Source organism: Puntigrus tetrazona, chromosome 23 (assembly GCF_018831695.1).
Source record: "Puntigrus tetrazona isolate hp1 chromosome 23, ASM1883169v1, whole genome shotgun sequence".
Lineage (NCBI taxonomy): Eukaryota > Metazoa > Chordata > Actinopteri > Cypriniformes > Cyprinidae > Puntigrus > Puntigrus tetrazona.
The window spans coordinates 17,642,615-17,659,322 of record NC_056721.1 but is presented as its reverse complement, the minus strand read 5'-3'; the positions used below and the strand labels follow the sequence as shown (position 1 = coordinate 17,659,322).

Below are 16,708 nucleotides of genomic sequence, written 5' to 3'. Positions count from 1 at the left end.
CATTTCTGTTTGTAATGCAGTATGTATTAGATGTACGAAGCTCATGTACTGACAGACTTTCATGTGCGCTTTGTCTTTGTTTGCCCTACAGCTCACAGAACCGTTGAATACACTTGCATATACTTTTATGATATGAATTTGATGTAAACAGTCAGTTATGTTTTCAGAACCGGACTAAATATCTGATATGTGGAAATAGATCTGTATATTACTGTGAAAGCAGTTCATTAAAACTGACAGCGTCTATGAGCTCATCAGTAATAATCAAATGGCAATAATGCTGACAAAAAAAAAAGAAAAGAAAAATCCATAACTATGATTGTCTGTGAACTTTCGATACTTAGCACTCTCAGATACTGAAGGCGCTTTTTCTTTGTCGCTTCTAATTTTCTTATATGAAAAATATTACACACACATAATTATGTAAATATATCAAATATTCACGTGTTTATTTCTATATTCAAAGTAAATACGGCATGTAAACAAACATTTATTTTGGACAATGATTAATCTATTTGACCAGCACTATTATTATTATTATTACTACTACTTAGTGCATTCTAATGATAATTTTAGTGGAAAATTTGCTAATTCTCATTAGAATGCAGTAAGTAATAATAATAACAACAATAATAATAGTAATAATACAAGCTTTAAATTAGGCTTCATTTTTAGACAAAATATATGATCATGCTAAAAAAAAAATTACAAAAAAATTTAATTGTATTTTCAAATAAAACTTGGACAAGATGGCAAAGGAAAGGCCGCAAACAAGTGCCCATGTAGGTACTTCCATTGTCTCAGTAATATAAACGTACTGAATGGTGCTTGCAACTCCAAAGTCATGGGTTCTGTTGCCAGGGAATCAATGGAAGGATCAAATGAAAATAATAAAAAGATAAATAATCCACTTAGCATAAAAGAGTAAAAGAGTACGGCAAATGCATAAATAAAACAAAAAATAAAAATAAAGGCAAACAGCTACTATGGAGCTGTTTTTTGGGGTTAAAAATGTCTTTAAACTTGTACTTTCATTCTGTGTATGTGTGCTTTCTTCTCTGTTTGGCGTCTTTGGGGACTCAGGTGCAAACCACACTGTTTGTCCGTCGGACTCCTCAGAACATTCTATCCAAATAAAAGCCTAGGACCATCAATGTCAAACAGCACACTCCCTGAAGTCTTACCTCTTTATCTGTGAGTGTGTAGATGTATTGATGGTCAGGGCTGAACAGCATGTCCCTCAAAATTTGGTTCCCTTCGCTCACCACCACGTTCTCATACAGCAGTGCAGGCTGGGTAATGGAGTTCACCAAGATCTGAAAGAAACAGAGAAGACAGACATTTAATACACCTCAAGCATTGTCCAGATTGGCTGTGATCTGATTGGCTGATCGCTTTGTGCAGCATTCTGCCTTCTAGTAGGTAGAAAAATAGGTTTATAATGGAAACTGTCATAAGGTTTTTTTGGTTTGGTGTCTCTTTAAGCTACATAATACAGTCATTTAACTCTGCAGGTTTCACATTGATGCTTAAAAGGGGAGTAACTCTGGTCTCGACCGATGCTAAAATAGATCTTGGTCAATAATAACCACACAGCTTCTTTTTTTTTCTGCATCCTTCCTCTATTTGGCCCACCCGAGCATCACCCAGAGTCATACCCTCCTCCCTGGCCTTATTGATGCAGGGTCAGGGGAGCGTGACCCCCGCATCCCGTGGTGTTTCAGGGCCTAATGATGTGCTCAGCTCCGGTGCCGTGTCCCGCTGATTAATGACCATCCCCTTCGCAAGCGCCGTGGGAGCGCATTACCTGGGCCCTCTGACACCACCCCATCGCTAATGAAGAGAGTGCCTGAAGCACCTGAGTACACCAGAGCACCGGACGACCCACTTACAAAAACACAGAAGCCGCTAAAGCACTTCATAAAGGTTCACATCACATAGCCAAAGAGTTGCAGGAAGTTTTTAGCAGCCCACACCTGGGAGTCGACAGGCCTATTTGTGGTCAAACCCTGCAGCCGGATCATGAGGACTAAAATTACACCTACAAACATCTGAAAATAGAGACAACTTAATCAGCACTTCTTGTCTTTAACTAAAACCTAAAGTTGCCCGACATAACCTCATGTAAACTGCTATATTTATAGAATAATAGTTCTATGGAGAAAGTCACGATTGGCATGGACAGAATTGGACAGAGTTTTCCACATTTTTTGTGGTGATTTTGAAGAAAAGATCTTTAGAATCGCATTTAAAAAACTCATGTATTTATTTATTGTTAGATAAATATTTAGCATAATTAGTAAGACAAAATATTGAATCCACCAATGCAAAGAGAGAACAATATTCAGTAGTGCATGAGTTAGCCTTAATAATAATAATAATTACTGCAACTATTAATATTGCTGTTGTTATTATTATTCATTTTCAGATATTTCATATACCGGGACAGTTTTACATTTCTGTCATGAACCAATTTTTATTTATTTGTTAATTTAAATCATATTTAAACTGCTATATTGTTGGTTTTAGAATACAGTGAAGGTTTTAAATAAAATGGTACAAAAAAAAAATGTTTAGTAGTAAATAAATAAGTCTACTCTTAGCAACTATTAGAATTTTAAACATTTTTATGTTATTAAGAAACATATTTAAAGATATTTTTCTATTATATTTTTGTTATCATTTTAATTCAGTGTGTTGCATGATTATAAGAACCCTTTATATTGTTGCTCAGTGTATGATGGAGGCTCAAAAGACAGCAAAGCAGTCTGGGAGTTGGAGTCTGTTGTCCGACTCCCCCCCCCATCACTTCATTGAGCATTACTCCCACGGGATACGGTTCATTATGAAGTAGTGGCAGATAACAGCTCAAGGACAGCACATCCTCTCCCTCAGCCAATGCTTCTGGAACTCTTGCCAAGTAACGCTGAAGTTCCTGCAGTGGGACGAGAGATGGAAGACAGAGAGAAAGGATGTTCCCCTGTGTCCATGCAGGAGAACGCACTTCAGGAGGGAGATGCTTTAGCCGCATGGAGCAAGAATACTAATCTAAAAATATTGCCCACTGCTATGCTTTGGTTTACTGCAATCCTCTGCCTAATATGTGGAGTAGCAGGACAGTACAACTGGCAAGTCCCTTGCACGTTTCTCTGCCATATGAAAATGATTAAATGGGATAAACATATATAATTGTTCTTCAAGGGTGAGCAAGAGTTGCCATCTGCATTTCTCCGCCCTTTTTCAGAGTCGTGCAGATTGACGTAATTGTGCAATGACTCTTCAAATTGCAGATTTTTGGCAGATGGCCCATCTTTCGCTTAACAGGAAGCAGCAGCAAGAGCTAGAGAACTCTCTGTCTCACGCTGCCTTAAAAAAGGTGTCTGGAGAAATAAAAGTTGGAAGGTGAAAAAACAAAAACAAATCCAATTCTCCACTGACTGCAGCTGAATCCCAATACACCATAGTCTGGAGGGTTACTGCTACTATCTCTGCTTTACATGCAACGTTCAATCACTTCCTAGGAAACAATAAATAACAAGTAACTTGCAGTGTCATGTTTCAACCACGGGGGTCAACAGAGAGTCTAGTATTTTGTAGAATGCAAAAAAATTGACACTTCACCTTTAAAACAAAAATGACCAAACGTCCTTGGGGACGACTTCTCTATGTGCCGCACTCAAATAATTCAGACCTAAACAAATATTGAATTCACACCGTCTTATTAGATGAATATGTTTCATGATTGCTACTTACATTATCTTCTGATGTTTATGGTCCCATTACAGTAAGTCATGACAGAATCATTTCAGGACAGAAGCAACCGTGTCTAGCCTCCTCCTGCAGACTGCACATAATGAGCGCATTGGGTAATAACCTAAAATAGGAACCTATAAATTAAGAAACAGAGCCCTGCAGTCTTCCTTAATGCTGGTCTATGGACGAACCATAATTAAGGTGGACTAGGGTTCATTGAAGGGTCACTACTGACGGCTTTAGAGCAAATTGAAACAGGTCTGGCCTTTTCAATCTCGTCAACGTCTCCGCTAAAGCACATCTGAATTTGTATGTGACCCTACGACATTGATGAGGTCAACAGTGGGTGCAATGATAAACTGTCCTAGACATTAAAGAGCTAGTGGCTGTCTCTTATGTAACCCTTCACATGGGAAAAAGGAAAGAAAAAGAAAGTTGTCCCTCACGGGCAGCTGAAAATTTCTGTGTACACTGAAATACATTGAGAGCTTTGGTGGAGTGAATGATTGACAGGAATTTTGTCACGAAACCCAGGCGTTTCTTTGCCGGAGACTGCGGTGACCCATCAGCTCTCCGTTGTTGAAAATCATTTTACTCCAGCTTGGATGGGGAGCAGAGACATTTGGCTAATTAAATCAAACAGGAGGGCACTTTCCAGATGAGCCTGAATCCAATTTCATTAGTGCCCTCTCAGCCACGGATAATGTGCGGACCATGAGGTCGCTCTCGGACGTTTCGTGTCTTGACATCAACGCGCTGGAGTATGATCAATAAAGGATGCTGAGCTGAATTGCAGGACTGAAAGCATGCTGGCTATTCCATGGACACTTTTTGCTGCTGCTGGAGTTTGACCTCAGTATTTGCACATCATCCTCAACTGGGTGTTCAGAGGAAATGAAGCTATAATATTGCAAAGGAAAAATCATTAGAGCTCTTTTAAAAAAAACGTAGGACAACAAAAAAAATAAAAACAGTTTTGGAACACATTTTGATGCATTTTGGAAGTGTCCATAGCCAGTTTGCCGATTCAATTTAGCGTGCCTTATGTCCACATTGCCCTCTATATACCAGCATTTGTGCACCACTCAGATTTAAATTGAAAATGCATTTTAATATCCAGTTAAATACTAAATTTGAATTTGGGTACATGAAATATAGAACTGTAGCTCAAATTTCGATGGAAGTAAGCAAAATTATTTCTAGACTACTCTCTTCACTCAAAAAGTTTGGAATAAATAGCCTTGCATGGAATATTTTGTGATCCTGTCACACTGATCCATTCCTTTCCATCTCCTCCTTGACATCTGATGCAGTGGGTCTCCGCTCTCTTACAATTGTGATCAAATTTAGATTATGGTCTTTTTTAAGCTTTCCAGACAGGATTTCTTCCAACTCATGGCACTGAAACAGCCCTTTTTATGTGGTTAATGACATTCTTCTGTCCATAGATTCAGGATCAATGAACATCTTTATTCTTCTCCATCTCAGTTCTGCATTTGACACAGTTTGCCATGATTTACCATGACAAATCTGTCACTTTACAAGGGTATAAATCTACCACTGCTCCACTGACACAGGGTTCCTCAAGGTTTAGTTCTTGGCACTCTACTGTTCATCAAACTTAACAGGTAGTTTCCTATTAAATAATAAGCAGCAAATCAGGAGTTTGAGAAAAAGTTGTAGATATATATCTGTATCTTAAAAGCCCACTTATCCAATTTTGATCTTTGAGCACTATACATTTCTATATACATACCTTAAAAGCCCACTTATAAAAAAGTCAATTACACAATATTGAATTTTGCTCAACTCTGCTACTTCCAATACAATATTGCCGTAATTTCTAAAGGCCTTGAGAATAACGGTTTTGCAGGAAGAGTCGCTTAGTGCGAGCATCTCCAGCCTCTTTGACCCTTTTCTGGAGGGCATCCAAGACTTCCCATGGCACCTGCTGACTTCACAGTCTGCATCTTGCCGGCAAGAACAGAACCTGGTACACACAAACTCACTGGGCTTGATCAGCGTGACAGATTACTCTGTGAAATTAATCATCTTTCTCTGCCATGCTGCTGCTCTCGTTATAGGACGCCGGCCAAAAAGCAGCCGTGGACAGACAGTCCCAGTGGGCACGATGATGGCACACCACTGCGCGGCTCCCGGAGACCCAATGCCCACTCCCCGGTGAGTTTCATCATTAATAAGACAAGGAAACAGGAGCAGGGTTGGATCTTTGCATGCTTGAATGGCTTGAATAAACCAGGGGTATAATCCAGCTGGAGACGCTGAAGATCAATGTCGCATCTGTTCGGTCTTTGTGTTGTCGTGTGCGGCATCGCGGTGACTAAATGATAAGGGGGAAAGACGGAGCGAGCAAGAGAAGAGGGGGAAATAATAAAGGAAGAAGGGGAGTCGATGCTCGGTCCCCGGAGAGCAGCAGGCATGTCTCAGCCTCCACCCTTTTTAATCTTTCAGGCTCTCCATGGGTACAGCATCTCCTCCGCCACTCACCCCCGCCGCTGCTACAAGCTCCACTCGCATGCTCTTGACATAACTAGGTCTCCCTGTGAATAATAAACCAGCCGCCAGATTCCTGCCTTTGATATGCAGCCCTTGAAGTAAAGATCTGCATCTGATTGAGCACAATCACTGGCTAATTAATGAGACGGAAGGCCCACGCTGGGCCTGCACTGGTCCGACACGCTGCCACCACTGTCCGTCCTGGCTTGTTCCCCTGAGAAGAACCCAGGCGAGCCTGGAGGAAGAGACTCAGGGAGCTCCCCTGGGACATGCAGACGAGGCTTACGCAACAACGGTGGTGAACAGATTCAGCACTGCAGATAACAAGATGAAAAAATACATTTTTCAGCTATAGGTAAGACTCGAAATGGAAAGAGATGTATTTGCCAACACTGCTGCTAATGATTTTGTAGGTTATATTTGTCTTATTTGGCCAAGGATGCTCAATATATTGGCACCATGCCATTATTGATTGATATCAGATGTATGCTGCTTTAGTTGATACTTAATTACACATGGTAATATCCAATTGTATTACTGTCATGAACAACAGAACGATAGAATGATAGAATGACAGAATGATGGAGTGACAGATAAAACCTCAGAACGATAGAAAGATAAGAAAGATAAATAGATACATAAGAACCATAGATAGAAAAAACTGGATGGATGGATGGATAAATGGATAGATAGATCTGTCCAATGGCCTTTAGTTCAGTATCTTCATAGCTTGTGTACTAACTAAACCATTTTTACCCACCAGATGCTTCAACAGAGGAGGACTTAGACATGCTAATTAAACACAGCTCAACTGTCAAGCTATGCTAATTCTCATCCTGAAGATGCAAAAACAACTTGTGTACTGGAGGAAGCAGGTCAAAACCCTGAAAGCCACGGAGAGACTCACAGTCCTCACCGAGGGACAACTCTGTTATGCGGCACAGACAAAATATACTCATCGGCCCAGATGGGTTTTACGGGGAAAACAAGTGCACCTCGTGGGCATTGGGAACTAGGCAGGCTCAGAAAGCGGGGCGAAGGGAGAACGGGCTAATCATAGAGGTCTCTAGACGGTGGCCTCAAAGCTCCTATTTTCTAACCCCAGCCGTAAACGTTTCATTATGACAGTTTGTGCAACAGATAGCAGCTCAAGCTCATTCAAGCTCGTTCCACTTCCCTTGCAATATCTGATTTGGCCCCGGGTTCGAAGGCTCCTCGGAGCATTGCGAGGAATTTCATTTCTATTTTCCTACTTGTCGTCTTTCCGCCATCCGCTCTCTCTTGCGCTCTATCTTTCTTTCTCAGACTCCCCCCCTCCCCCCTTCAGGTCCTCTTGACACAACAGACGCACACCGGCAGTCAAGCAAGACAGACTGCGCGCTTAAAACTAGGTGGAAAAAATGGGAGTTTGCCCTGCAGTGAGTATGAAAGCAACTCCTAAGTCATCTCCATTTGTCACAAGCTGCACGCTGGAACTGCCAGGCCACTTCTCATACACTCAAACCTCTGACAAGAGCGAGCTACGGACAAAAATATTGAATAAATGGGATGCTATGGAGCTCAGCATAACACTGCAATACCAATAGTCATTAGGGAAGCCTCCGGCGACGATTTCTTTAACTACACATCACGTCTGCCTATACATCATCTCTGAATGCTAAATGGGGATTCAAACAGCTCGTTTGTGAACACAAATGCCACAACTTCATCAACTCATGACTTGGGTTATCGCTTGCACAAAAAATTTGTTCTCTCAAGGCATCTTCCTCAACATTTAGGTCTAAAATAAATGGGAAAATCAGGAATTGTTTTTCGGATTTCAACCTACATGGCTCCTACGAGCACAACTCCATATCGGATGCACTTAAATATTGTTGAAAGTCACAATAAATTTTTTTTTTTTTTTTTTTTTAAACAGTCTCAGCTGTCAAATTTTGTCAGTTTAATTGTAAACTTCAATATATTAGTATAAGTAACTAACTTTGCAACTAGATGTCAACTACCAGTCAGAGTATTAGTACATTGTCTGCTAACACTTTATTTTGATCGGTTCACAACCTATATACCCCCCTACACACAAACACACAATGTAAAGCACATTGAATGTCTAGAAAAATTATATAGAAATGTAAGGAACCCTAACAGCAAGTAGTCATGTAGTTGCAAATTAATGAGAATTATGTGGTTGCAAACCTACTTATAGTTACTAGAATGTCTAATGTGGACTATCAAAATATACTGTAATATATTATGTGTTAGCCAAATTTTACCATATAGAAAAGTTTAAAACAGCATAACAATGGAGCAGGTGACACATCCGGCTAAAGTTATTTTCCACAAACAGATGCTTGACTAAATGTTAACACACTCCCACGATTGCAAGCTCAACAAATTCCTTAAAGCCAAAATATGGGACAGCATCGGAATCAGAGCATAGCAAGCTACATTTTTAGCATACTTATGGTGCAATCAGGTTCTCAAAATATTTGCCCAAACCTTGCGTCACTTTTAAGGGTCACACTCCACGCGACAAGCTATGCTGTTTGACACGGGTCTGTAATCCTCAATGGCGGTTCTCAGCAAGTGTCACCGAAATGCCATCTGCAACAATGGAGTGAGGGAATAATACTGACAAAGCCAAACAAAAACTCTCCCATAAGGATGTGAACGTACTTGACACATCAAAGCTAAGAGAGAGAGAACGCGGCATTTTCACAATCTCACCCCTGCAAGACAATCTGACATACCTGAGCACACAAAAAAACACAGCATTTGAGCTCAGAGGAAGAGGATCACTTGAGGATGGGCTCCGCAGGGACAAACTACCTGGCGGTGCTTGAAAACTAGAGAGAGAGAGATGCAAGATACAATCTGCAGAGGGTAAGCAGGTCAAAATAATCCCAGTGAAGCCTTCTCCTGTAAAGCAAAGCACTGCCGTCAGCCAGAACTAAGACTGATGGAAATGGTAAACATTATTATTATATATTGTACATTGGCTACTTTTTGGGAGTTGGAACTAATCACAAACCTAAAAAGGGAGCATTTCATTGGCTATTTACTTTAGACCAAAGTCATATAAAACAGTTCATGACATCTTATAAAAACCAGTACAAACAGGATCGATATGAGTCTTTAAGGTTTATGAAAGGGTAAAAGCGCTTTATTTGAAAGCGAACTGGCTGTAAAAAGCAGCACTTGAAAATTTGAAAATAAGCTCCTTCGATTAAAAAGTGTGTCACGGGCAATGGAGATGTCTAAAGATGTAATATGCTTATACATTAACATACATCTCTGCGTAACTAATACCTGCAAGTCATTCTTAGACACGAGTGTTCGTCTATAGATCTGAAGTGGGTTATTCAATGTTCCATTTAGCTCATAAATTTCACAGACGGATTGGAATTAAATTTGAAAATGTTTATGTGCGTACGCTCGCGGAGGTGGCTAAGTGTGTGTTGCCAATTAAGCTGCTCGCCTACTGTAAATGTCAATGCACATCGAGACACTTAACCTTCCATATAGACCCTCGGCGCAAAAGAGCACATTTCAAAGATGCTTATCCGTTTCCACATATTTCTCACAGAAACATCATCAACATCGACATTCCGCAGAGCTGACCAACGCCAAATGGAATCCTGCGGACCCGAGAGAACATTCTATGCAGCGTGAAATGCCAGAGGGGCGCAAACAAGAGTGTTTCACTACAAAGAGCCGTCCCTGAAGAAACGGCTAAACGATGTTAACGTTAGATGCTCTGGATGCATCTCCATTTACACGAGAGAACTGCAGGACAGACTGAACATGAATGAACATGCTTCCTTTCCAATTACCTCTATAGATTAGCTGCGCAGGTAACATGTGTTTTTTTTTCTGTTAGCTGTTCATTACGTGTCCCCTTTTGGGAGTCTAAATCAGAAAGAGCTTGTTGTTTGAAAAACCTCGTCTAGCTAACAATTTGTTCAACCAGCACTCTATGTCTGTGCTCTGGTATAAACATAAGGGACGGTCACAACCTTATGTTGTGTTATGCTAATGCTAATAGTATGCTAGCTTTGTTACAGTAACATTATTGAGAGGAAAGCTAGCTTTCTAGAAGCAGTTATGCTAGCATCATCAAGAGGAAGGCTAACTATGTTCATGTTAGTGTTATGCTACCCCTACAAATAGGAAGGCAAGTTGTTTTGTTTTGTTTTTGCTAAAGAATATTGTGAGAAAAGGTAGCGGGAGAAGCTGTTAGTGATACCCTCAGTGAGCACGTGCTATATTAAATTTGATGCAAATGCAAACACGGCCGAGGCATAAACCAGTTTGGTTTCATACTGCTGTATACTAAAAATTCCATTTACCGTGACTATATAATTATGGTCTAAGAGAGCATTTATGCTGATTGCAATTTGTAGTGAAACTTTAAGCAATTCATTTTCAAAAGGTATGGTTTATACGCAAACAAATAATGCCTCAACCAATCCTCAACTTGAAGGGAAGGTTTGGCCATGAAATCTAATCAATAAGATGAATAAAATAAATAAATAAATTCTCAACCTCAACGAGTAAGTTAACATGCTCAAAACTATTTTCTCAACCACAAATGATAAGTAACTTTACATGAGCTTTTTACATTTCTACTAAATATTTCAATCCTGACATATACGTTACTTGCTTTTTGGATACGTCATACAAAATGTATACATTAAATTGTACTCGTGTTAGCTGCCATTTAATAATAATAATAATGTTTAAACAGTTTTTTTGTTCTGAATGGTTTATTCAGAATACAAAATTTTAAGTATCTGAAATCAGGTGGAATTATGTGCATGTAAAATATCTTCTGAGATTTGATATGAAGTTAGACGAACAGTGTCATTAGGCAGCGATTACCAATATGAATTTCCAATTGCACCAACTCACTGAAAACAGACTAAAAAGAACAAGCTGTCCACACAAGAGCAAAATCTAGCTTAGAATAACTAAAAACTAATAAGTCCCAGACCTAACTGGAAAGCTGTTTTAAAATTCTCAGGTTTTGTGAAGTAGCAATATCTCAAAGGTCATGACCTTTACAGCTCCAACGACTTAGAATCAAATAAATAGCAATTCAAGACATCATTTAAAAAGAAGCACTTACTGCCAACTAAAATGATTCACAAACTCGCTGCTCGCATGCACACTCTTGAAGTATGCACTGTCAGCATCCTCAAAGCACATGCTCACAGACACACATGAACAGATAGCCCTGATACACAGCAGAAACTCATGATCACAGGCATCTATCACTGGCACTCACAAAAAAAAAGGAAAAACACACACAAGATAAAACGAGCGACACACTGTCTCCTATGGGCATCAGCAAACTGTAGCGTGGCATATTGTTACACGACCTAGATTCAAGTTTGTTCACTCATTTTTCTCTCTCTCTTACACACAGACACAGATGAGAGTATGCTAATGAGAATGAAACTCCAGGTTCCCATTCTGCTGGAAAGTGTTGGGTGACACGAGAATATCACCCACTGCACGAAAATTCCTGCCAGCATAAATCATGAATTGTGTATGCATGTCTTGTGTTTTGTATGTGCGTGCACTTTAAGAGAACAGTTGTACAGAGCGAGTCAGAACAATGGGACGTTTTTAGCGGGTGATCTAGGAAGGTCTAGGAAGAGAGCGCTATGTGTCTCAACACCACCTGCAGCAAATGAATGGGAAAAAAAAGACTGTTATATGATATGAGACAAGCGAGAGGCAAACAAGAAAAAAAACTCACCAAGAAAGATGAAAAATAGCGGATTTAATGCAACACTGCAAAGAAATTTACGAATAAATTAACAGCTAATAAAGAAATAAATAGATAAATAAATAAATAAATGGATGTTTCACGACTACTGAAGGTCTAAAAAAGGTTAAACGTTAAACACTAGGCACTAAACTTTTGTTTTAAGTGGGATTATACCAATTTTATTTTAAGCAAATTAATACTTTTATTTATAGCAAGGACACATTCAATTGATCAAAAGTAAGAGTGAACCCATTTATAAGCTTATATTATAATATAAATGTTATATATTAAATAAACTGTAAAAAAACTAAAATGTAAATTTAACAAACAATCCTGGAAAAAAAACATCTAACATTCAACAAATAGTTTTCAATATTTATAATATTATATTAATAATATTATTTAGAAAAAATCTTAACCTTAAACTTTTGAATCAGAGTTTGTATAGAGGATCTAAATGTATATTAAATAAATAAATTTGGGTCTTGATCTGCACTGGCAACAATTCCATTATCTCCACGCAAAAAGCGTTCCTCATGAGAATCACACAAGAGACTGACAACTGATTCCAATGCACTTTCGCATTAGCACATCGCTAGGCTAATGACACGCAATGAGCCCACAGCAGGGATAATTGTAAGTAAGCTCAAAACAGCAGCATTTTACTCAGAGTAGCTCTATTTTTAAGGACCAGGAACATGCGGTGTTGGATGCTTAGATGAGCTGTCGTATTCCCAGTAACCCTCAGTGACTCTCACGCCGCACGGGACACAAAGGGTCACTAATGCAGCGTCACGCTAATCGCTTAGTGTGGAGGCGCAGCAGGTCAGGCCAGGGCATTGATGATTACCTCAACATACTGTATACGTGCCATCCTGCTGACCACACTAACACACACGGCTTTAATGACGAGAACGAGGCCACTATCAGCCTTTAGCATGTAGCTGTTCACTGAACACAGTATAGAGTCTAGTGATAACAGCTAGGCTATAGTTCCGTGTCAAGGGATTTTCTAGCCCATATTTTGCTGAGAGAAACAAAGCTTAAAATAATAAAAAAAGGAGACAGAGATGTATCACAGGACGAATAATGTCTATTTCTGCCAAAGTAACATATTAAATATTTACTGCAATAATACTAAATATTAATATTTCTTAAATATATACATGCATGTGTGTATATATATATACATAATAAATATACACAGCAAGCAAAAACATATTTTGGATGATTAATCGCGATCAATTGTTTGACAGCACTAATAAAAAGATAAATAATAAAATATAACAATAATATTAATAATATTAATACTAATTATTATTAAATTTGTGAAAAATTACAATAATGAATGGACATACCACACAGTTTTTGCAATAAAAGTGATTTTAGAAGAAAAAGTGTATTTATTTTTAGAATTTTCTCTTTTTTAACATTAAAATTTATTTATTAGTATTTACTGTATTTATTTTTTGAAACATGACAAGTGTGATAAAAGTATTATAGCAAAGTATTTGTAAGGGTCGCAAAGCTCAGTTTTTAGTTTAAGACACATTGACTCATGAATAAACATTCAAAAACATTCACAGTATGAAACCCTAGCGCTCAAGATATTTAGGTTACCAACCTTTTAAGGACAGAAAAGGACAACTGTCTAGAACTACACCTTGGTCTATAAGCTATAAGTCGACCTTTCAAGCAGACAATAAAAGCATCTCCAGGACTGTAAAACATCTTATAGCACTAAGCAGCTTTTGAGCCCATTTTTGGGGTGTTTGACTGGGTTTAGCTGCAGCGACACCTCCTGCCAGTAGAGGGAGTGAGAGGAAATGTAGTCCCTGAGCATCTGCGTCTCCCACTCTGTGGTCACAGGCCAGCAAATTAAAACAATCCATCAACATTATGGCTTTTAATCCACACATTCCCCGTAAACACCTATTTCTTTACCCTCTCTTTTTCTCCTATATCCTCTCTCTCTTTCTTTCTTTACTCCAGGCCTTCATTCTGTATTACAATAGACACTAAATCATTAACCTACTGCAGCATGTAAAGGGGCTCCTGCGTGACTGAAGACACCACAAATGAGCAATTTCAGCAGGCAGGGAGAGAAGCACTTTTAAGGGGAAAAAAATAATAGATAGAAGGAATATACAGGGGAGAAAACACTGCATAATGTTACTACGCATCTTATATGCTGACACTGAGGCTGATGAGGTCAGAGATCAAAGTTCAATGATCATAACCTCTGAGTGCCCAGTGAAGAGAGGCATTACTGAACTTCACTATTTAATGTAAAGGTTCTTTGACATTGATGTTAACATGAAGAACCTTTAACATTATAGAATCTTTTCACAGCACAGAAGGTCTTTATAGTGGAAAAAGGTTCTTGACAATAAGAACAAAAATGATTCTTTTCAAAACTGCTCGATGAAAGGTTCTTCGAGGAACCCAAAATGTTTTTTCTATGGCTCTGTTGCAAAAACAGCATTCTTGGAACCCACCTTGAAACCCTTTTTTTTATGGGGTTTTATGGGTGTGCAACTTGGGAAATCGACTTAGGCTTTTGTTTTGGCATATTAATCTACGAAAACATTCCACACTGCAGAATTCCCACCACAATCAACTCAAAACTCCACCATTCAAGTATGCGCTGCTTCACATTTCAACCTATCTGGTCTCCGAAATGTCTAAACCGCAAAATTAACACCCCGGCAGCACTATAAACTGACACTTTGAAGGGCAAAAGTCGTATCTCTAACCCGAGAGCGCGACCATTAACGCTATCGGCCCCAGCGCAGCTGATTCTAACCCCTGTCTTTTTCCACCCCCTCCTCTTCAATAACCTTTGTCATGGCCGGAATGAGCCTGGCTCCGCACGGCCAGCGAGTCGACGTGCGATAAGAGAGGCCTGCCGCATGCATGCACACCGCTGTATTCAGATGTGTAATTACAAAGGAAACGATAAGCCCGCTCCAGAGGGACCGCACCACTAATTACAGAGCCACCAGAGCTTCAAATTGCCATTTAAAGCAGCCATACACAATTACACAATGCCACATTCCTGGTGTCGTCTGCACTTCAATGGCAATGCAGGGCGAGAAAAAGGCCCCGGACCAGCCGAACTCTGAGTTATGGCTGTTTACGACTGCCCTGACAGGCAGAGAGGAGCGTGGGGGAGGAGGGTTTGGCGCAAGACGCCTCGGAGACTGGAACTGGAAAGACATAGCGCTCCCAAACTCAAAGCCTACATCCAAACGAATGTTTAAATACGACAAACAAAATGTTCCCGGAGCGTTGCGACATACATGTGTGACTCCGCCCACGTCCCACCCTCTCTGTCCGAGGGGGGCCAGAATCCCTGGGAAAACATGAGCCACACAAATAGAGAGTGGAAAAAAGAGAGTGGAGCAGGAAAGTTAGTCATTTTGTGGTTGCGAGAGGAATGTCCTAACAGACATGAGCCTGCCAAAAAAAACCAAGCGATTTCCCCCCAACCCCCTTTTCTCGCCTGCAAACACACACCAGCAGCTACACACTACCCGCAAGCACATTTTAATTCATCTAGCGCAAGCATAAAAGGATTTTGGTGCAACTTTTCACCGACTGTCTCATCTTCTCTCATGTATCAAGATCGCAAAAACACCCACCCAGGCCTTCAAAGGCCTAAAATGTATTGTGCAAGTGTAAAGAAAGCAGCCGAGTAACCTGATAGACCACTAATGATGTGTCTCATTCATTCACCGGCCGCTTACAGATGGATTAAATCAAATGCATTATGGGCTTTCTGGTCTTTGGGGGCTTGTCCATGGGGAATGATGAGATCATAATGGTTCTATACAATAAAGTATAAGAGAAAGAGCGAGCCCTTGTGTGTGTGAAACCACAGTGGCTTCTGCTGACTCTCATCTCATCCTCCAATTCATTTAATGTATGCTACACAGTTACAAACGAGCCTGAATCAATCCATCCATCAATTACAGGAAGCTCGGGCATTAATCTAATCTGAGGCTGAACCTGATCCCGGTCTCCGGTAGCGAGGGGAAACCGCAAAACTCAACCTCCCTGCCAAGAGTCTCGTGTCCTCTTCATCTCTCTTGCTCTCCGGCGTGAGGGTTCACCCACAACGAATGTCTTCAGAAGACCACCGCACCAATAAAACAGAGGGATTGATGGTCGTCCGTAAAAGCTGAGTTGTTAAAAATGTGACTGGACTGGAGGAGACGTGCGTGATATAAAGGGATCGTTGAGACAAAAATTAAAACCTGACCTCACGTTGTTTCGAACCTTTTTGCTACATTTTTCAGAATCTGATGTTTAGAAGAGCTGCATTTCATATAATGAAAATGAATAGAAAACAAACGAAAAGTTTCCAAAAATAAAATAACAAAAAACACAACACAAAAAAACAAAAGTGGGAAAATCCAAACTTAAAACGAAAAGCATTTTCATGACGCTACAATAAAAAAAATTATAATAGCTATTAATTAATTTCTTCATTTTATAGATAAATAATAATGTCTCATAACCAATCATAAGCTAATTTAAATAGAAGAATTATATATTCAAATCACACTAATTAAATAACGTGAAGAAATTATTCATTCTGAGTTATCACATGGTTTGAAAAGACTTGAAATATAATGCAAAAGACAATTTTTTATCAAAATT

General features: G+C 39.6%; 1 protein-coding gene across 1 annotated transcript in view; it reads right to left on the bottom strand.

Annotated features, from left to right (window-relative positions):
• The window catches only part of LOC122329281 (plexin-A1-like), a 150,287-nt gene that overhangs the window by 56,142 nt on the left and 77,437 nt on the right, over window positions 1-16,708 (bottom strand). The window contains exon 4 of the mRNA XM_043225500.1: window positions 1,185-1,316. Coding sequence (XP_043081435.1) covers window positions 1,185-1,316 — 132 coding nt within the window. The remainder of the gene's footprint in view (window positions 1-1,184; window positions 1,317-16,708) is intronic.